Source organism: Salvelinus namaycush, unplaced genomic scaffold (genome assembly GCF_016432855.1).
Source record: "Salvelinus namaycush isolate Seneca unplaced genomic scaffold, SaNama_1.0 Scaffold1325, whole genome shotgun sequence".
In the NCBI taxonomy this organism is placed as follows: Eukaryota; Metazoa; Chordata; class Actinopteri; order Salmoniformes; family Salmonidae; genus Salvelinus; species Salvelinus namaycush.
The window spans coordinates 40,263-62,819 of record NW_024058037.1 but is presented as its reverse complement, the minus strand read 5'-3'; the positions used below and the strand labels follow the sequence as shown (position 1 = coordinate 62,819).

Here is a 22,557-nt window from a genome sequence, read left to right as displayed (position 1 = left end):
CATGTCCACCTAAACTACATGCAGGTCAACCCCTAACCACCACGTCCACCTAAACTGCATGAACAGGTCAACCCCTAACCACCATGTCCACCTAAACTACATGAACAGGTCAACCCCTAACCACCATGTCCACCTAAACTACATGAACAGGTCAACCCCTAACCACCATGTCCACCTAAACTGCATGAACAGGTCAACCCCTAACCACCATGTCCACCTAAACTACATGCACAGGTCAACCCCTAACCACCATGTCCACCTAAACTGCATGAACAGGTCAACCCCTAACCACCATGTCCACCATAACTACATGAACAGGTCAACCCCTAACCACCATGTCCACCTAAACTACATGAACAGGTCAACCCCTAACCACCACGTCCACCTAAACTACATGAACAGGTCAACCCCTAACCACCATGTCCACCTAAACTACATGAACAGGTCAAGCCCTAACCACCATGTCCACCAAAACTGCATGAACAGGTCAACTCCTAACCCAACCCTCCCACCTACCGCAACCGGATCCCAACCTAAACCCCATCTGGATCCTAACCATAACCCCAACCTCAAACCCACCAGTACGACCACGTCGACCCCAGCCTGCATCAGTAGGTCCAGTCGGTACTTGTCGTCGTCCCTGGTGCCGATGGCGGCTCCGCACAGCAGCTGTTTGCGAGAGTCTTTAGAGGCCAGGGGGTAGTCCCTGTTCTTCTTCAAGTCTGTCCTGGCGATGATGGCCACCAGCTCGTCACTGTCGTTCACGATGGGCAGCTTGCCTGGGGGGGGGGGGGGCAAAGAGACTTTTTTAAAGGTGACCAAGTAATTCTGCCATCTAACCTCAAACAGTTCATAAACGACCTTGTACAGCAAACCAAAGAAACCATCATCAATAATAAGTTGAGGATTATACAATAGAACAACGTACCAGAAAACAGGCGACAATAGACATGGACTGTACCGACTGGCTCACCTTTTTTGCTCCGCTGTAGAATGTCGTTAGCCTCTTTCAGCGTGACACCGGCTGGGGCCACCACTAGCTCCTCCCTCTTAGTCATGGCCTCCTCCAGTGGTCGGCTGTGGTCCTTCTCGGAGAGGAAGTCGATGTCTCTGGAGGTGATGATGCCCACCAGCTTGCTGCCCATCTTGCCGGTCTCGGTGACGGGTATGCCGGAGAAGCCGTGGCGAGTCTTGGCCTCGAACACGTCCCCCACCGTGTGACGTGGGCTCATTACAAGAGGGTCTGTGATGAAGCCTTGCTCAAACCTCTGGACAAACAACAAATATCTGTTAATAAAGCATCATGTGTATAGATGCACTGCAACCCATTTAATACCAATCAACATAAAATGATAAAAGTCATTAACTACAAAGGGTAAATGTTTTCATAGGCGTTTAGGGGGTCGTACCTTAACCTTGCGGACCTCGTTGGCTTGGAATTCAGGGGTGCAGTTGTGATGGATGAGGCCGATGCCTCCCATGAGCTGAAGGCATCAAAAACATCCGACAAATAAAAATCACTTTTAGGAGCCGCAATACTGTTTATGGTATGTTTCCCCCCCAGCAACACAAAACACTTCCAATGTGACTGACGTGGAAAGCGCACAGTAATTTTTAGCATAGAGAACACACATATATATGTTTTACTGGCTCGCATGTCAGGCGGCAAGGTCTTACCGCCATGGCGATGGCCATCGATGACTCTGTGACTGTGTCCATGGGGGAGGAGATGAGAGGCGTCTTCAGGGTGATCTTCCTGGTCAGGGCAGAGGTCAGGTCCTGGTGGAGAAAGTAAGGAGGACATCTTGGCTCAATAACCCACAACATGTTCAGGAAATCAGTCATTTGGCACACTAGATAATATTAAATCAAATCGAAGTTTGTCACGTGCGCTGAATACAACAGGTGTCGACCTTACAGTGAAATGCTTACTTACAAACTCTAAACAATAGTGTAGCTAAAAGTAGCGAGGCTACATACAGACACCGGTTAGTCAGGCTGATTGAGGTAGTATGTACATGTAGATATGGTTAAAGTGACTATGCATATATGATGAACAGAGAGTAGCAGTAGCGTAAAAGAGGGGTTGGCGGGTGGTGGGTGGGACACAATGCAGATAGCCCGGTTAGCCACTGTGCGGGAGCACTGGTTGGTCGGCCCAATTGAGGTATTACAATCTGTTGCAGTGAGTGTAAATGTCCACACTGAGGAAATATACTCAATATTATTCATTTCTAATACATAGTGTAAGTAATTTACTTCATGAAGAAAAGAGAACCTTGACCATCATTGCTTGTAATGGTAAAGGTTGCTTTCTCAGTTGTCCACTAGGGGGCAGACATGCTACAACAAGCAAGTTTGTCCTATGTGGATTGGAAAATGACAGCTTTTGGTCACGGCTCTCAAGCATGCTTTCAATGGCTGACTGGACTATGAGTCTCAAAGTCTCAGACGAGAGTGGCAACAGCAAGTAAAGGACATGCAACTGGAAAGCAGACATCGCCATCTGGACTAAACGTAAATTATCAGGTGCTACATTTTATATGGGCTCCCGAGTGGCCCAGCGGTGTAAGGCAACGGATCTCAGCGCAAGAGGCATTACTGCAGTCCCTGGTTCGAATCCAGGCTGCATCATATCTGGCCGTGATTGGGAGTCCCATAGGGTGGCGCACAATTGGCCCAGCATCGTTCGGGATCGGCCGTGGTAGGCCGTCATTGTAAATAAGAATTTGTTCTTAACTGACTTCCCTAGTTAAAAAAAAAATAATATATATATATATATATATATATATATATATATTTTTTTTTTTTTAAATCTGTCATCAGAGAGACTGCTGTTGCTTTAACTAAGCTGATGCATGTGACTGAGGGGACCCAAGTCTTTCTGGAGATGTTTTTGCACAATCAGGCCGTGACCTTGTTAGAAACTATCTGCCAACACACTGGGAAAGTTCCCTTTTCTAAAATAAATAAAAATCACTTCCACGGTCTTACATTTAACATTTACATTTAAGTCATTTAGCAGACGCTCTTATCCAGAGCGACTTACAAATTGGTGCATTCACCTTATGATATCCAGTGGAACAGCCACTTTACAATAGTGCATCTAAATCTTTTAAGGGGGGGGGGGGGGGGGTTAGAAGGATTACTTTATCCTATCCTAGGTATTCCTTAAAGAGGTGGGGTTTCAGGTGTCTCCGGAAGGTGGTGATTGACTCCGCTGTCCTGGCGTCGTGAGGGAGTTTGTTCCACCATTGGGGTGCCAGAGCAGCGAACAGTTTTGACTGGGCTGAGCGGGAACTGTACTTCCTCAGAGGTAGGGAGGCGAGCAGGCCAGAGGTGGATGAACGCAGTGCCCTTGTTTGGGTGTAGGGCCTGATCAGAGCCTGAAGGTACGGAGGTGCCGTTCCCCTCACAGCTCCGTAGGCAAGCACCATGGTCTTGTAGCGGATGCGAGCTTCAACTGGAAGCCAGTGGAGAGAGCGGAGGAGCGGGGTGACGTGAGAGAACTTGGGAAGGTTGAACACCAGACGGGCTGCGGCGTTCTGGATGAGTTGTAGGGGTTTAATGGCACAGGCAGGGAGCCCAGCCAACAGCAAGTGCGCTGGGACCACCAGGTTAGGGTGGCAGCGGCCACGCGGTGTGAAGCGTTTGTATGGTCTGTGCAGAGAGGAGAGAACAGGGATAGACAGACACATAGTTGACAGGCTACAGAAGAGGCTACGCTAATGCAAAGGAGATTGGAATGACAAGTGGACTACACGTCTCGAATGTTCAGAAAGTTAAGCTTACGTAGCAAAAATCTTATTGACTAAAATGATTAAAACGATGCAGTACTGCTGACTGGTGAAGTAGGCTAGCTAGCAGTGGCTGCGTTGTTGACTTTGTTTGAAAGTGTTGCTGGCTAGGTAGCCTCGATAACTGGCTAGGTAACCTCGATAACTGGCTAGATAATTACTCTAAACTACACAATTATCTTAGATACAAGGACAGCAAAGACAACTATGTAGCTAGCTAACACTACACTAATCAAATCGTTCCGTTGTACTGTTTCGGTAGAAGTTGGCTAGCTGGCTAGCTAGCAGTGTTGACTTTGTTTGTCTTCTCAGCTGGGAGGGAAAACATGGCATTCCTCACCCATGAGAAAACCAGAGCGTGCATTTTATGACATCAAGAGCTTTCCTCCCTTATCTTTGGCAAATGTAAACTACCATACCAACTATTGTGTTTCTGAAATGGGAGGGTGAAGAAAAAGACTGGACACTGGCAGCCATTTTGTTAGCTCAACTGCACTACCCTGCCAAATTCTACAAAGGGCTAACCTTTAAAATTGAGAGAACACCTCTGCACATTGAAACACCAGACAGAGGCCCACTTCACACTTATAAAACACCCCTGTGTGGAAGAGGGTGGGGGGGTCTATTTTAGAATACAGTCTAAACAAATATTATTGCATGACCTTTGACTGTATTCACAGTTGAGACAGACAAACACAGGCTCGTCCCAGGTATCAGAGACTGACTCCACCGTCAAGAAAATAGGCCAGGTTACAACCCTACGGAGAGTACCCACAACGCCACGGCAACAACGCAGACAGGCACCTTCCACAGCAACAAGAGCTGTGTTCTAGTCTGGACAAAAAAGGAGATTAGAGATATCAATTAGATTAAAAACTCCTGATGGACGAGAGAGAAGGGCAGGGGGATTTCACATAAAGCCTGAGATTAACGCTCACATCATCCCCTGAGAGAAGAGTGAGCAACCAACCAACCACAACCGTAAACAGAGAGAGAGACAGAGAGAGAGAGACCAGGTTTGGGAGGCCATCTTGGTAAAAATAGGGTGGCTAGGAGGTTAGGGATGATGAAAGCAAATTTTTTGGGGGGAAAAGCTGCAATTACAGAATGAGGTTTTGGCTTTGAATGCAGAGGGTGGTTTGTGCATCTGTGTGGACACAGCATACTGTAAAAAGGCTTTGGTTTCTGACGTGGCTCTGGCAAGGAGTGTCTGCTGAAATAATAAGGAATGTGTAGGAAGCAATACTGCTCCCCCTTGGTGCACCCATAGTCATTATCCCTGTAGTTTTCAGAGATCTGGAAGAACCAGTCTGGGGCGGCAGGTAGCCTAGTGATTAGAGCGTTGGGCCAGTAACCGAAAGGTTGCTGGATCGAATCCCTGAGCTGACAAGGTAAAAATGTGTCATTTTTTTATTTAGTAGTTCTGCCCCTGAACAAGGGAGTTAACCCACTGTTCCCAGGTAGGCCATCACTGTAAATAATAATTTGTTCTTAACTGACTTGCCTAGTTATATAAAGGTTATATGAAAAAAAACTGTAAAAAACTGTAGGACACTAACCAGTTCAACAGGCTAAGAGCAGCCTTCATCGTATGGCTTGCACCTACCTACCCATGACTCTATCGGTGAACACTTAAGAGGACTGGGCTAGGGAAGAGGGTCTCGGAACAGTGGAATTGAGCCCATGAACAGAACAGTAGGCTGAAGGTAGGTCGAAGGCTAGTCTGTAGCTCAAAACCCATATTGAATTGTCTTAGCTTTCTGGAAGGTCTTGACAGTCAGAGAAGAGAGGACTACTCACCACATCGTCTGAGGTAAAATCAATGAAGCCCGGCAGAATCAGGAAGTCGCTGAAAGACAGACAGAGCAAGAGGTCAGGGGTCAAGGTTCACAGGTTGTCATGGCTAAAGAAAGATGGCTTAAGACAAGAGGACTACAAGATTCATAGTGCAGTGCAATGCAACTGCCAGCCAACTGGTGACAATTTCAAAGTTTACAAGTACCTCCACCATGTTGGAGTTGGGTCCAAAGCAGGAAGTGGTGAAAGCCAAAAGGGGAGTCTGACCTGAAAGTTGCCTGTGATATAAATTTGAATAAACTAAACTACACTACAAGTGAGTTTGCGTTAAGAACTAATAGAAAATGTCTTGATCCCAAAAATTGTACGTTCATAAGTTCACCCTCTAGTGATCGCTGATCAAGCTGCCCCTTCCCTTTGCCTTGTACTCTAGTCTAAAGAGAAACACTGTCTCACCCTGTTAGTCCAGTGCTTGACAAAAGCATCTGGGGTTCAACTTAATTTCTTAGACTGTATATACACAATGGCAGGCAGAGAGAGAGAGCGGTAGACAGCAAATGAGACAGGGAGAAATAAGGATGATGTGTTTTTCACAGATTGGTGTGAAAACACAGACAGACTGGACAGAGAGAGAGAGAGAGTCTTTGTCTGAGAGAGCGAGAGAGCGAGAGAGAGAGAGAGAGAGAGAGAGAGAGAGAGAGAGAGAGAGAGAGAGAGAGAGAGTCTTTGTCAGAGAGAGAGAGATGGGGAAAAGTGAAAAACAGAATAAGATGGAGGAGAGCAGGAGAGAATGTCTCTAAATCAGATAGAACGGGAGGAGCGAGCAAGAGAAACAAAAAACAGAGAATGGCTCCCTGTCCTTTATCATGCGTCAGACCATTCCCCTCTCTCCTCCGCCTGTGTGGGTGAAAAGACGGGGCCTAAAATATGTCTACCAAACGGGACAGGGAGGGGTCCGCCTGCAACCGCCAGACACCTCACAAACATTAACACAGCCTGAGACAGGGAGGCAGAGGGGAAAACATCTGCCAGCATTTAAGGAAACCACAAACCTCCGCTGATTCTGGATCAGCTCTCACTAGCCAGACCTACCCCTAACCAGCATGAGCCAAATGGTAAAAAGTGTCACTGGATCAGTTGATAAGCAGCCATTTTATTTATTTCGAGTTTTTGGATTTGCCACCAATTTCCATTACAGAATACAAGTTACAGTGGTCACTTGGGTTTAACCTGTAACCTATACTTAAAACTTCTTAAGGCTAGGGGGCACTATTTTCACATCCGGATGAAAAGTGTGCCCAAAGTAAACTGCCTGCTACTCAGGCCCAGAAGCTAGGATATAAAACACTAAAGTTTCTAAAACTGTTAAAATGATGCCTGTAAGTATAACAGAAGTTATTTGGCAAGCGAAACCCCGAGGACAAACCATCCAGGATTTTTTGTTGTTGAGGTCACTCTCTTTTCAATGGGTTTTCTAAGTGGATCTAGATTTCTAAGGCACTTGCTTGCAGTTCCTATCGCTTCCACTAGATGTCAGTCTTTAGAAATTGGTTGATGTTTTTCCTTTGAGAAATGAAGAAGGGCTGTTCAGAACGAGGGTCGAGTCGGTTGTGGTTGGGGCGCGCGACCTGAAAGCTCGCTCCACTTTGTTTTCGTCCGGTATTGAACACAGTTTATCCCGTCTAAAATTGTATCGATTATTTACGTTTACAAATACCTAAAGTTGGATTAGGAAAGTTGTTTGAAATGTTTGGATCAAGTTTACAGGTAACTAAATTAGATACTTTGTAGTCATGTTGCGCGAGTTGGAACCAGTGTTTTTCTGGATCAAACACGCCAAATAAATGAACATTTGAGATATAACGACAGAATTTATCGAACAAAAGGACCATTTGTGATGTTTAATGGACATATTGGAGTGCCAACAGAAGAAGATCTTCAAAGGCATGAATTATATCGTTATTTCTGACTTGTGTCGCGCCTGGCGGGTTGAAATGTAATTTTCATGTGTTTGTTTGATGGGGTGCTGTCCTCAGATAATAGCATGGTTTGCTTTCGCCGTAAAGCCTTTTTGAAATCTGACACTGTGGCTAGATTAACAATAAGTTCATATTTAAACCGATGTATAACACTTGTATGATTCATGAATTAATATTATGAGTATTTCTGTTTTTGAATTTGGCACGCTGCTATTTCACTGGGTGTTGTCAAATCAATCCCGTTAACGGATTGGCGCGCGAAGGGATCACTAAGAAATTAAGTGGCCAGGTTGACCCAGAATGCAACAAAAAATATGTGGAAAATGGGATCTTGATGAGTAAGACCTAGATCCGGACTTCCCTTGTGGAGATGGCACTCCACCTAAACGCAATGAAATAGTTTTTTTGTCCAGGTTCAAATGTATGTTTTGTCCACAGGAGTAAATAATTATATACGGCATTCGAGAAGAACTAACTAGAGTTTGACGTGACACATTAGGGTTTTAAATACCAGACAACACTGGCTACCTTTCAATATGGTTTGCAATCGAATGTTGAATGTGGACAAATGCATGATGCCATTTCGGCCACACCAGTGGTGTAGACAACCACAAACTGCCCGAGTTAGACATTATTATGACCCTTCAACCACTAAGTAGAAAAAGTGGGTAGATCTGATTTAGAGTGCACTTACCTGTCTAGTCTTGCATACTATTAATGTATAAATATCTATTGCATGACATCTGTTATGAAAACAGTTTCAGGCCCTAGTAATGCTGGGTGCGACTTGATTCATCTTCATTTCATGCAAGACATTTTTGACACAAGCCTGGATAGCACTACTTCATAACCTTGTTCTACGCTACACTTCTGCAAAGGCAGTGCACTACACATGTAGAATTATGTCACGATTGTAATCTTTTCATTTCTCGTCCCTTTGCCACGTAAGTGGATTGAGAATACATTGTCTTCTACACCAATGTCCCGGGGGAGAATTGCGTTGGAGAGATGAGGGGGTTGAATGGGGCTAATTAGAAGCCGAGGATGATTAGGTGGCTGTGATCATAAGACATCATCATGGAATCATCCCATGAAGCCATTGACAGAAAATTACTGCATTGATGAATTCTTTATGACAGGGGTAATATATGATAATAACATGCACTCTGCTGTACTAGAAAATGTTGAGTTGCTGAAAGACTATTGATCCAGCTTGGTGAAATGGCCTTGAGACCCAGACAGAACATCTCAGCTCACCCTGGCGAACACTTTCATAAGGGAGCATGTATTCAGCTCCAGCATGTTTTGGTGTGGACATTAAGCCTGCCAGATTACAGCAGCAACCGGTAAGCAAACACCTCAAAGCCAGTAGGCCTTTGCCAGATGTGTTCTCACTGGCTCTTTCTCAATTTATCTTGCCTTTGATTCCTTGCATCCCCTCTCCCCGCCTCCCTCTCAAAATACATTGGAGAAGAAAGTCCAAGGGGAGTGACTTGACCTCCTTTAATACGGTTAAAAAGGAGCCGAGGAGATAGGGAAAGACGAATTGAGATTGAGCCACTGTCGCTACCATCCTGGGTTGCCACCATCCTGGGTTGCCATGTTTGTGAGGCAGTTGTCTGTGGTTGCCATGGTGGAGACACAGCTGTATGATACAGGTAATATGGGCCCAGATGTGGTGCAAAGGAGGGCATCCTCACTTCCTCTGATGCCGTGCCCCGAGATGCTCACATGACAGTACCTCGGGCTAGTCATGTGCTTTGCCTTGCCTTTAAGCAGGACGTGCTTCATTAAGGAGTGGAGGGACGTGCCGGTATCACACACACATACATTGCCTAATCAATTAACCCCTGTGAACTGGGGCTAACTCTCCATTCAAATGTGTAGTGTAAATAGTGAATACCCTTATTGTGTGGATGTTAAGTCTGAACCATAACATTTAGTAATTTAGCAGACGCTCTTATCCAGTGCAATTAGTGTTAAACTGTAAGAAACAAAATGGTCGAGTTGTACCTGCTTGTTGTCTAAATATTGTTTGTCTCACAAACGCCACATAATCGGTTTAGAATGAACAGGGTATCCATTTAATATATAGATTTTTTTTTAAACTTTTATCCCCTTTTTTATCCCCAATTTCATGATATTCCATTGGTAGTTACAGTCTTGTACGATTGCTGCAACTCCCCTACGGGCTCTGTTTAGGCGAAGGTCGAGAGCCATGCGTCCTCCGAAACACAACCCTGCCAAGCCGCACTGCTTCTTGACACACTGCTCGCTTAACCCGGAAGCCAGCTGCACCAATGAGTCGGAGGAAACACCGTCCAACTGGCGACCGTGTCAGCTTGCAGGCGCCCGGCTCGCCAGAGCCTGCTGCACCACTTGGGAGGCCCTAGGGTATCCATTTAACATAGGTTCCGTACCGGCACCCTATTCCCTATGGTCAAAAGTAATGCACTATGTAGGGGACAGGGTACCATTTGGGACGGCGCCACATATAGTCAGAAGACATAGGCTACAACATCAACACAAGGACGTGAATGTTACTCTATTTTAAGTAGGTGTTGGAAGCATTTTATAGCAGTTAGTCATTTCTGTCAAGTCCTCTAGCCAGAGGTATGTTCAAAAAGCAAAACGATGCACAGAGTTTTGGGCAACAGTCTTGGGCAAAGGGGTGAAATTAGTGAAGTAGCTTGCTGTGGCAACATACCAATGCAATGACCGTCTGCCATATTGGGGCATCCCAATGCTTTGCTTGTTGAAATCAAGTTAGTTTTAAACAGAGTGAAAGTGAATTGAGGGTTGTTCAGTGAAAGTAAAAACAAGTGAATATGAAATGAGCAGATAAAGGGCCTTATGATATGAGTGCAGTCAGATTTCATTACTAGATAGATTAGATAGTGATTGAATGTCTCAAAGAATCAAATAGCAGTTCATGCACTATGATTCTTCAGAGCAGTTAAAGATGCAGCCATATCATTACCGGAAGCAAATATCATCCTATGGTGCAGATCAGGCTAAGCAATCAACCCCCACCACCCTGCCCTACTCATTCATCCGTATAGATCAGTGGTTTTCTCAGCCAGCTAAAAATTACAATAATACAATTGGTGGCAAATGTGGTTTTTACTTTTGCCAAATTCATCAACAAGGTACCTTATTGATTCAAATCTATTTTTAATGGGACAATCATTTGCTTCCCCTATATGAACTCATCGTTTGTTGACAAGAGGTTTTTACAGTATAGTGTATATAGTGTCAAAATGGTTGAAAAGTCAACCGTTTTACTCACTTGTAAGTCAACCCGTCGCCTTTAGAGCATAGCTCTTCTGCCGTTTGACCATCAGCGACAACAGACTGTTGTTGAGCAGATCTGCGATTCAAAACGTGTTGGCCATCATTACAAAGCGCCGCCCGCATCTCGTCCATCATCGCCTGCGCTTAGGTTTGGACAGTTCGAGAGCGTACTTGCACAATACGGTTCTATTTGGCATTTGTATTGTGGTTGAACTGAACTTACTTGTAGGTGAGGCCGTCTCCAACGGAGAAAAGCTGTTGTGCGGAGAGTCCATCTTCTGGGACATAGCCCGTACCACCACTGATCAGGAAATCAGCCATGCTGTCAAATGAAAAGGATGACAAGCAGGCATTAGATTGTAGCCATCGTTTCAAGTGTAACATTCAATGCATTTTCACATATAATTAGCCATCAATAGATGAAGGGTTAAAAGGTGACGACGCTTTGCGTCTGTGAATGACTATTAGTGCTGAGTGATTAACCCAAAATGCAGTGTTTTTTTTAAACAAGGCATTTCATTCAGGTTTTTTCTGTGATATCAATGTGCTTATTGCGCAGTTTCTCTAGAGACAAATGTTATCAAGCCCGAACTGTTCGATGTAGTAGGGAGTTGTAGTTTCCAAAAGGCCAATATTCTACATAGTTTCGCATGGAAAACGTGGTATTTACCTATAATGACCATAATCCATTGCATGCCTACTTGTCCATCTGTGTTTCTTTTAGCTTGCTACATTAAAGAGACAAGAATGCTCGTTTGAAAGGAGAGCAGTTGCTTCACGAGGTACACTACACGACCAAAAGTATGTGGACACCTGCTCGTCGAACATCTCAATCCAAAATCATGGGCATTAATACGGACACATTGCTGCTACGGACACATTGCTGCTACAACAGCCTCCACTCATGAAAAACAGCCCCAGACCATTATTCATCCTCCACCAAACTTAACAGTTGGCACTATACATTCAGGCAGGTAGCGTTCTCCTGGCATCCGCCAAACCCAGATTTGTCCATCGAACTGCCAGATGGTGAAGCGATTCATCATTCCAGAGTCCAATGGCAGCGAGCTTTACACCACTCCAGCCAACGCTTGGCATTGTGCATGGTGATCGTAGGCTTGGAAACCCATTTCACGAAGCTCCCGACGAACCGTTCTTGGGCTGACGTTGCTTCCAGAGACAGTTTGGAACTTGGTAGTGAGTGTTGCAACCGAGGACAGAATTTTTACACACTATGCGCTTCAGCACTCCTGCTTTGTGTTCTTGTATGGCCTACCACTTCGTGGCTGATCCGTTTTTGCCCCCAGACGTTTCCACTTCACATTCACAATAACAGCACTTACAGTTTACCGGGGCAGCTCTAGCAAGGCAGAAATTTAACTACCTTATTGGAAAGGTGGCATCCTATGAAGGTGAAACGTTGAAAGTCACCGAGATCTTCAGTAAGGCCATTCTACTGCCAATGTTTGTCTATTGAGATTGCATGGCTGTGTGCTCGATTTTATACACCTCTCAACAACAGGTGTGGCTAAAATAGCCAAATCCACTAATTTGAAGATGTGTCCACATACACAAAAGTAACTCTACCTGAAATTGATAGTTGTTATTCAACAGTCAAAAAAGTATGCCTTGTTTACATTGAAGAAATACTAAAATTGTGATTTTGCCAGACAGCAGCTCTATAGAGGTGAGATGACTTGAAATGAAAGTCATCAAATAAAACAAATGTAATATACAGAACTGAAATATTGTATTGAAGTAAAATAATGTGAATAAATGGTTAAGTGATAAGAAGTAATCGCAGTCACTACCATCACGGACATTTTATTCACCGTTTCATTATGTGTTGTTATTATCGAACCCGAAAACATTACTTTTTTTTAATAGTCTAACTGAAACCTAACCGACCTCACAAGCACAGATCGCTGCGCACTAACGACTATGCGTTTTCAAAATGTGGATGACCCACTAACATCTATAAGAAACCTTTCTATTAGAGGGGGCATGCTGGCAAAATAGAGCCTCACGAAATTAACCCTTTCATGCACTGTTGTGTAAATATCCATGCCAAAAATAGCAGCAGCACTAATGTTAGCTACATGTTTAAATAAAACACGTTGCTTTACATTTTTTCACGTTTGCTATATATATATATATATTTTTTTTTTACAATTTACTGGATAAACACCAGGAAAATAGAGCACACTAATGTTATCTTTATTGCTTGTGGTGGCTGTCTATGCAAACAAAACAGCCATCAAGCGACACTATGAGCTAATAAGTCATGTTAAACAATGATCTGTTCAGCAAAAACGTTTCCTTCAAGCACATATTTATCCAGACTACCTACACAGTGTTCTGGATAGCTGCTGAAAGGCAACCGTGAGCAATGCCTGTCAATACAGTAGCTAGCTACAGTAGTTAGCTTGCACTTACTAACGTTAACTGGCTACTGTACAGCTGAGTACCTAACAATGGTTACAATGCCTACATGTGGGGAAAATAAAACATGGCTATATTAACGATTGACGAATCTAGCCAACTGTCCGCAGCCTAAGTATTTATAGATTTCCATCCATCATATGTCTTTAACATATAGTTTGCAATGTATTTTATCACCAAAGCTGCACTATAAATTAGCCATCTAATTTCTTGCCACGCAGGTCAAAATGATAAGAGTGCGTGCGTTATTCAGCAGGAGCATGTGTCAGCTAGCGGTAGCCGGCTAGCAAGCTAGCTAACGTGTTTCAACTCATTACTGAAGATGATCTGTATTCTACGCAATTAGCCACCTCACCACGTTCTTAGTCTTACTTACAGTTACCTAATGATAGTTACGTTGAGAAAATGTGAAACAAAAAATCAATTCCAGCCCGTTTTCTACCTCTTGAAGCTGACCACGTTGAAGGTTTTCGGAATGCGAACTTTCTAGCAAGTCCAAAATGAGCGGAAGCAAAGTGTGCTTTCTCTATTGTGGAGGGAACCAACCCACAATTAATTCCCCTACTACAAACTCAAGTGATGATGCGAGGCTGGTCCAAATTTGATTGCCTGTCGCTGCTACAGTTATGAAGAAGAATATTTTCGCAGAAGCATCGAAAATGGATGCGTCACATCCCCTCTCCTCCCACGTGGGGCTCTCATTGAATTCGAAAACACGAGGGTAAAAATCTCAACTCAATCACAGACTTTGCAGGTTAGTGAGATTATGTCCTTGTAATTTATGTAATATACCTAATATCTGCACAGCAGAGTGCAGACCATACATCGTTTGGAGGAGAAAATCATGCATTTAGGCTACAGGGAAATTGGCACTATAGTCTGGCAGTGCCAATGTCCATATATTATCATTGTATAACCCACATATAACCACATAAACAGCAGGCCCTCCTACCATCCGTTTTTTGGAATATTAGGCCTTGGGCTTCTATTATCAGGATCAATCAAGAATCTTAAATCATTAAAATGTGTAGAAATCAACTTTTATAATGCTTATCTATTTATCAATCTAAAGTTACTTTTGTATTTTGACAAAACCCACAAATCAACTATTCTCAGATGGTTCAGTGAGGTGCAACGTTTGGGGGTATTAACTGAACAGCACCACTGTCAGATTTACAAGTCACATGCAACCAGTTACTAGTAACCAATTATACGGATGACAGCGGCATCTTCTAGTCTAGATTGATCTCAACTGACCAGTAGAGTCAGCCAGGCTACATACCTCCTTAAATAGCCTAGATCACATTTTACACATTTACAGTAGATGAGGCTACACATTGACGGAATTTACCCTCATTTTCTCCATCTTATCTTATATATCATGGCCTATGACTTTCACTTTCAAATACAGGACAGACTGTTTAAAACAGAAAGAGAGAATGGCCCGTCCTTTATCATCTGTCGAGGCCATTCAGATAATAAAATCACAAAACCCAATATACCATTGGCACTCAAGCTGACGGATTTGGGAGAATCAGACTGAATTATTTAGGCTTGGCCTATTGTACTGTATGTTGACCTGTGAATCCACAAGCATTGCGTACCGAACAGTTCCACACTCTCCCATGTCTGTGATGGCTCAGGGTTGGGAAGAGGAGCACACACACACACACACGTACAGACACACGTACACAGACATACACAGACAGATGAAGTAGACCTCCCTCACAAGCACACACTTTTGTAAAAGGAGGACGGCCAGCTCACTGCTGTCAATACCATCAGTGGCTGACGGTCGTCACTGACAGACAATTGCAACCTACCATCACGCAAGTGTAATAAATACCATTTAAAATAACACAAGCTTATTGCTATTACATTGTTATAACTAACTTCTTTCTAAGCAGGGTTTCTCACACACCCAAAGACAGATGGCTGGCACAGACCTTTCATAAACACTGATAAGGCAGGAAAGGCCTTGATCAAAAGAGTGCTTGGGTCCGCATTTCACGAGATAATGAGACACACACACATACTCAAGGACAGAGGGCTGACTACGCACACACAAAATCTCCTGCTTAGCTGAACATTTGATAACAAAGAACTTTTGCTATAAGACTCAGAAGGATGACGCCCAGCTCATCAGGACCAATCTGAGAAGACAACAACCTGTCCAGAACCAACCAAAGGACCAGAACTTCCAGACTCAACCTACTTTCTGTGTTGTATAAAATGTCTATGCATTCTGTTATCTGGGCTTTTTCTGGAGGTTCTCTATGAGCCGAAGGAACGAGACCGTATACGCTTGTACCAGATATCTTTACTCATAATTAAACTGTCGCTTGTCATACAATTTATCACCTTGTCTGAATCGATCCTTGACCGGCTCACCCTTCTCCATATCCAATTATCAACAGAAACTTGGTAAGCAGAGGATGGTTGTCTAGATACCCGGTCCAGAGTGGTTGATATAGATGTGAGGGGGCGAGTTGGTGGAAGGACGGTTCACGGAGGACAGGTGAAATTCTTTGGGGGGAGGACAGCAGTTCTGCTCAGCTCGGGAAACTGATCTCCTGGTCGACCATAAATAAGGTAAGCAAGACCTGTTAAATCAAACTTTGCATATTGTCGTATAGTATATCCAAATTTCGATCAGCAGTACCGAGTATGGGTAAGAATTCTTGTTTAAATTTATTTGCATAGATGACATGAGAATGACAGTGAAGTAAACATATGTGTACTTAAATCTATTCTATAGTCCGGCAGCGACCGGTCCGACTAAGGTCGGTAGGGATAGCTATTCCAAGTCCGTCAGTGACCGGTCCGATTAGAAATCGGTAAGGGATAGAATTAATAGAATATTCCAAGTCCGGCAGCGACCGGTCCGATCAGATATCGGTAAGGGATACAGAAAAAAGTGAACTCTACTCCAAGTCCGGCAGAGACCGGTCCGATTAGAAATCGGTAAGGGGTAGAGAAGTTTTATTTCACTCCAAGTCCGTCAGAGACCGGTCCGATTAGAAATCGGTAAGGGGTTGAAAAGTGTCCTATTCTATAGTCCGCCAGCGATCGGTCCCTTTGATGGGTAGGAATAGCAGTAATGTGTAAAACATAAATGTGACTGTTGTTATACAGGACTATTTGTGTGTGAATCATATTTTTTTTTTAAACAGTGTCCTATTCTATAGTCCGCCAGCGATCGGTCCCTTTGATGGGTAGGAATAGCAGTAATGTGTAAAACATAAATGTGACTGTTGTTATACAGGACTATTTGTGTGTGAATCATATTTTGAAAAAAAAAACAGTGTCCTATTCTATAGTCCGCCAGCGATCGGTCCCTTTGATGGGTAGGAATAGCAGTAATGTGTAATGCGTAAATGTGACTGTTGTTATGTGAGTCATCTACTATTTGGGTGTGAATCATATTTTGTGAGGAAAATACAGGACTGTCTGTGTGAAAGTTGCATGTTGCATGGTTAATGTTTAAATGTGTTGATAGGTGTGAATATTAAGTAAAGAGTGAAATGTTTTAACATATTTGAGAGAATAGAAAGAGCGGACATTGGTTGGTTGCACGTTCCATAACGCTGTTAAAAACTACACACATTTACGAAATTCCGAGTGTACGAGGGAGGAACTCTGAGATAAGACAGAGTACGTGTCTCCAAGAATTCATCACGGGTATTTACCAGTGACGGGCTAAGTATATTCAGATAGTCTAAATATAGTGATGAAATTTAATCAGATGATTTAAAATATAGAGATAAAAGTTAAAATATAAAATACATGACAAAATGACGACCCCAAACACTCCAAAGCTAAAATTCAATGATTTTCTAGATCAGAAAATACAGGACAGGTCAGGGGGAAAAGAACAGTGGAAGTCGATAAAGAAGGTTTGGGAAGGGTTGAAGTTGAAGTGGACACAGGCAGGTTATCTAGGAGGGGGGCCGCCAAGCAGGGTCCAACTGAGTACGATGGAAGGCGGACTGAGAGAGGCAGTGCAGGAAGCTAGAGACAGGGAGGTAGAAAAGAATAAAAGTCATTTGTTTAAGAAGGAAAGGACCACCAAGAGAGGGAGGTCATATGCCCGCTCTTGATGTACACCAGATAGGTATGACTGATTATGTGAAAAAACTGACGGAACTTTCTGCAGCTCTCTCCAAACAGATTCACAAGGTCCGAGAGGGGGAGCTGCCAGGAGGCACGCCACCACTGAATGTAAAATGGTGACTGGGTGGGGATTAAAGTCCACAAGAGAAAGTGGCTGGAACCCAGGTGGACTGAACTGTACGAAGTGAAGGAGGTTACTTCACACTCAGTTCAGGTCAAAGGTAAATCAGGCGCACCTTGGCACCACCTCACACATTGCACTCTAGCTCCAATTCCTTACAGAAGTCAGAGCCGATTTGAGCGGCCTAAATTCGATTCCAAATTAAGACACTCCTGACTCAGGTGATGCGGCATCAAACTTCGCCTCCCCTGAAAAAGGAACCTCTCCCAGTTAGAGGGATATCTCCCTCCCTGGGCGAGATTAGGGATATCTGGCCCATTATTTGTGATATTCCTTCACACTAGAATAGTTGGGGGTGGAGAGCTGTACAGAAAATGGACAGAAGATGGCAGTATTGCAGCACTCAACGGTCTCCCAGCAAACGGGAGCCTGTTTGAATGCTGGTGACAGAAAAAACTTAGCACCAATTCGGAGTAGAGAGAATACATTTAATAACTTATTTAGGTTAAATTTACAGACTAATGATATTATTGTTATGGATTGGCTGACATGCGATATAAATTTAGCGAAGTATATGGTAAGTTTACACTTTGGAATGGAAAGAGTTGAGAAGTTGATTTTACTTATACGATAGTTTTGCTGCTAAACTTAGTTGGAGTAACTAGATGTTTTGCCTAGAGGCATGAATAAGACAGTCATTTTTGGTATTATATTGGCTAGTTGCTGCGTTCTGAACACAGGTTGAGCGCTAGTAAACGCATATCTTTATTTGAACTATACTAATCTATTTGATAAAAGTACTAAACCTGTATATTTAACATTTGATAATGATTGGCAAATCCATATATTTAACCACAACTTTGAATTTAGCATTGAGTATTATAAAAGGAACGGGATAAAATTTGTACTTTCCCCACCGGGTGTGGCCGTATTAAATTATGCTAGAGAAAATTGGTTGTGTCATTTAGAGGGAAAATGTGTACATTATAGCTTTGAGATACTTTTCAAAAGTTGCTGAAAGTTATTGGTTTTTGGTTTAGGTAACACCAGAGAATTCGAACAATAAGTAAACGTATTCTAAACGTGATCTGTTTTCATTATGGGGAACAAAGAACGACTCGCAACCTGGTATGGCTGGCATGAGAGTTTTTAAAGGGACAGTGTACGTTTATCACAGTTGTATGGTTAGTACATGAAACATCGGGGAAATTTAAAACGAATGATTTAAGGGTATTATCATAATTATTAGGTTTTGTTTTTGTGGTAAACGTTTTGGGTTAAGGGGTTTTCCGTGTTCCGAGAGACAAGGTAGTTTTAACCACAGAGGAGTCAGGATTCTGTTTTTAAACATTGGCTATGACGGTTTTGAATGGGCTGTTATTGAATTGGTTTGAACAGGAGATATTTTAAGCCTATAGGGCATGGAAATAAAAGTGATAGAGAGCTTATTAGTAAAGAAAGGAATTTATATGGTTAGCATTTGTTTTGGCCATTAGAAGATAGAGATAGGTTTATTAAGGTTATGTAAGGACTTTAGAGATTGACACTATAAGACATGTTGTTAATTTTAAATCCATGATTTTAGATAAAGTCAAAACAGTGAGACACTTAGTTAATGTTTGGGACCAAGCTACAGACAGATAAGGGAAAGGGCAGACAGAGTGGCCCTCCCCGCACTGCTGAGACCTTGAAGGTTTGAGAGCAGAGAAGGGAGTTTTGGAAGGGGGCGCCAGGACAGAGATAACAGAATGGGTAGATAACAGTTACTGAATGGAGACAAAAGGGAGAATTGGACATGTGGAAAATGAAAGGGGCGCTCCTACATAATAATGTAGAACATAAGAATATTTTACTAAGTCATTATTTAGAATAGGTAAGGTTGATACCTGGGCAGAGCCAGGTATCAAACGGGGGAGGGGTACATTGTGGTCTAGGATAGGATGGGGCCTATTGGATAATAAACTAATTTAAAATTAAAAATTCTAGCTAAAAAATAGACATAGAAGTTAAATATATAATCGGATAGAACAAATGAGAAACTGTTTGTTAACCAAACCTGTATGTCCAAGATTTTATGCATTGCAGGTGAATTAAAGGAGAAGGTGATTCACCCGACCTGGGGGCATATCGCACTTGGAGGGTGAGACACACTGACACTGTCGAATGATCACAGAGTTAAGGAGAAGAACCGTTACTAATAGAGTTCGGGGATCAACTCCTTAATGAAGAATTCCCTGCCCCCGACCTTTCCTCACTGTGTTTGTTCATAGAAGTGAAAGTGTTGCTTGATCTCTGGCTGATGATGTGTTCTCTGGGAGAGGAGGGGGCTTTACAGGACTGTTTGTGGTCCTGAGCTGTCTGTTTAGGATACGATGGGGATGTTACCATCGCAGTGCTGCCAGAACCACCACCAGTTCCAACAGACCAGGTTCAGCCGGCCTCCTCCACCACTTCAAGACCAAGTCCCACGCCATCACCTGAACTCTACAATCTGGTATAGGTAATAAATGTAAAAGACATCTCAGATAGTGACCAATTGGGGACTGAAACTGGTTATGAGGGAAGGGAGAATATGTGGTTGACCTACAAAACACTTAATAAAAAGGACTGTGTCGTATGTGGACATGCCAGACCTATTCTGGCTGCTCACCCATTTGCCCTAAGTAAGGGGGAAGGTTGGATGTGCATATTGGAAAGTTTAAGCCAAATTCAACCCTGTGTAAAACTCTGAGTCTTGTGTTCCCAGAAGTCCGTCCCCAGAAGACACCATGGGGGTTAAGGCATATGGGGGATATTACAGCTGTAACACTGGTACAGGTAGAGGTATAGACTATGGGAGGTTCCCTACTACTGCCTGCATCACTAATGTCACTATTAACTAGAGGTGTTGCTGATGTATGGTGGATGTGTGGACCTGCCAGGCGGTTGACCCCATTTTGAAAGGAGATTATCAGGGAACATGTGTTTTGGCCAGTCTGATAAACACCATTGCCTATTATTGAGGTTACAGCTAACCAACTTTTGGGAGCTGCACATGACAGAGGCTTGGGACCAACCCAGGAGACGGCAGAAACGTGACGCTCCTTGGTCCAAGAGTACAGATAACATCCACACCAACCTGTTGGGGGTCCCAATAAGGGTCCCCCACGAATTCCAGACATTAAACAGGAATGATGGCCTGTGGCATCTGATGCCCATCATTGGCCCAGCTATTGTTGATGCTAAGCATAATGCCTGGATCAATTATATCTACTATAATTAATGATGATTTGTTAAATACACCCACACAGTACTTACGGGGATGGCTGAACAATTGGATGCTACCTCTCAAACCAGTAGACCAAGTAGACTAGCACTGGACATGATTCTGGCCGACCAGGGAGGTGTATGTAAAATGTTTGGAGAACAGTGTTAGACGTTTGTCCCTAACAATACTGGTCCGGATGGGAGCATTTCAAAAGCTCTGAGTGAGTTGGCAAGGTTATCGGTGGAGGTGAGGGGTCTTGCAGGTGTGGAGGAGAGTGGACTGTTCCCCTGGCTGGGTGGTTGGTTTGGTAAGTACACTGCAGTGATGATTACTGGATTTCTGACCCTAAGTTGTTGTTTTTAATATGCTCATGTTCCGTAATGCCTGTATCATACCTTGTTTGAAGAAGTCTGTTACAGATGTGGAAAGGGCCTCTGGTATGATGCCGCTGCTTGATGCTCCAGTTGGAGAGGCTGATACGAAATCAAGCTTTCGCAGGAGAGTGGGCCTGACAGAGGGGGACCCTTGGTTCGCTGTAGTTGATGTTGTCGAATGAATAAAAAGTGATGTTTGTCCTCCCTGTTGTGAAGGTTTGAAGTTCCCGGGTGGCGACGAGCCCACCTGGTACAGGTTGTATAGAGGGATGGACCTGAGGGTTTAATATGATCTAGCTTTTTATGTCACGTCTCTTTTGAGACGTGAAGAGAGGGAATCAAAACTTTTTCCTTCTGAAAAAGTTCCCTGTCTCTGCTTGTCTTAGCTATTTTTGTCACGTCTCTTTTGAGACGTGAAGAGAGGGAATTAAAACTTTCTCTCTGAGAAAGTTTCCCTGGTTGTTTACTTTTGCTTTTCTTACTCTTACCTAGTTTATGTCACGTCTCTTAGGAGATGTGAAGAGAGGGCATATGAAACTTTCTCTTCAAGAAAGTTTCTGCATATACTACTCCTGCTTGATCCCATGTTTATGTCACGTCTCTTAGGAGACGTGAAGAGAGGGAATCAAAACTTTTTCTTCTGGAAAAAGTTTCCCTTCTTGTGCCTGGATTCGCTTAAAGTTTATGTCACGTCTCTTGTGAGACGTGAAGAGAGGGAATCAAAACTTTATCTTCTGATAAAGTTTACTCTAATTTTGCCATTTATAGCTTTTGTCCTAGCTTTAGTCACGTCTCTTATGAGACGTGAAGAGGGGGATTTGTAATAAATACCATTTAAAATAACACAAGCTTATTGCTATTACATTGTTATAACTAACTTCTTTCTAAGCAGGGTTTCTCACACACCCAAAGACAGATGGCTGGCACAGACCTTTCATAAACACTGATAAGGCAGGAAAGGCCTTGATCAAAAGAGTGCTTGGGTCCGCATTTCACGAGATAATGAGACACACACACATACTCAAGGACAGAGGGCTGACTACGCACACACAAAATCTCCTGCTTAGCTGAACATTTGATAACAAAGAACTTTTGCTATAAGACTCAGAAGGATGACGCCCAGCTCATCAGGACCAATCTGAGAAGACAACAACCTGTCCAGAACCAACCAAAGGACCAGAACTTCCAGACTCAACCTACTTTCTGTGTTGTATAAAATGTCTATGCATTCTGTTATCTGGGCTTTTTCTGGAGGTTCTCTATGAGCCGAAGGAACGAGACCGTATACGCTTGTACCAGATATCTTTACTCATAATTAAACTGTCGCTTGTCATACAATTTATCACCTTGTCTGAATCGATCCTTGACCGGCTCACCCTTCTCCATATCCAAT

The 22,557-nt window shown here is 43.3% G+C and overlaps 1 protein-coding gene across 1 annotated transcript; it reads right to left on the bottom strand.

The window, feature by feature from the left end:
- Positions 1-579: 579 nt before the first annotated feature.
- On the bottom strand, positions 580-13,980 carry LOC120036388 (inosine-5'-monophosphate dehydrogenase 1a-like; the record flags this gene model as incomplete). Its single annotated transcript, XM_038982858.1, has 8 exons — positions 13,752-13,980; positions 11,091-11,189; positions 10,863-10,943; positions 5,598-5,646; positions 1,678-1,779; positions 1,410-1,484; positions 974-1,268; positions 580-779 (listed from the first exon to the last, which is right to left on the bottom strand). Coding segments are annotated over exons 2-8 (900 nt in total), but the record flags the coding sequence as incomplete, so codon positions are not given.
- Between the last annotated feature and the right edge of the window lie 8,577 nt (positions 13,981-22,557).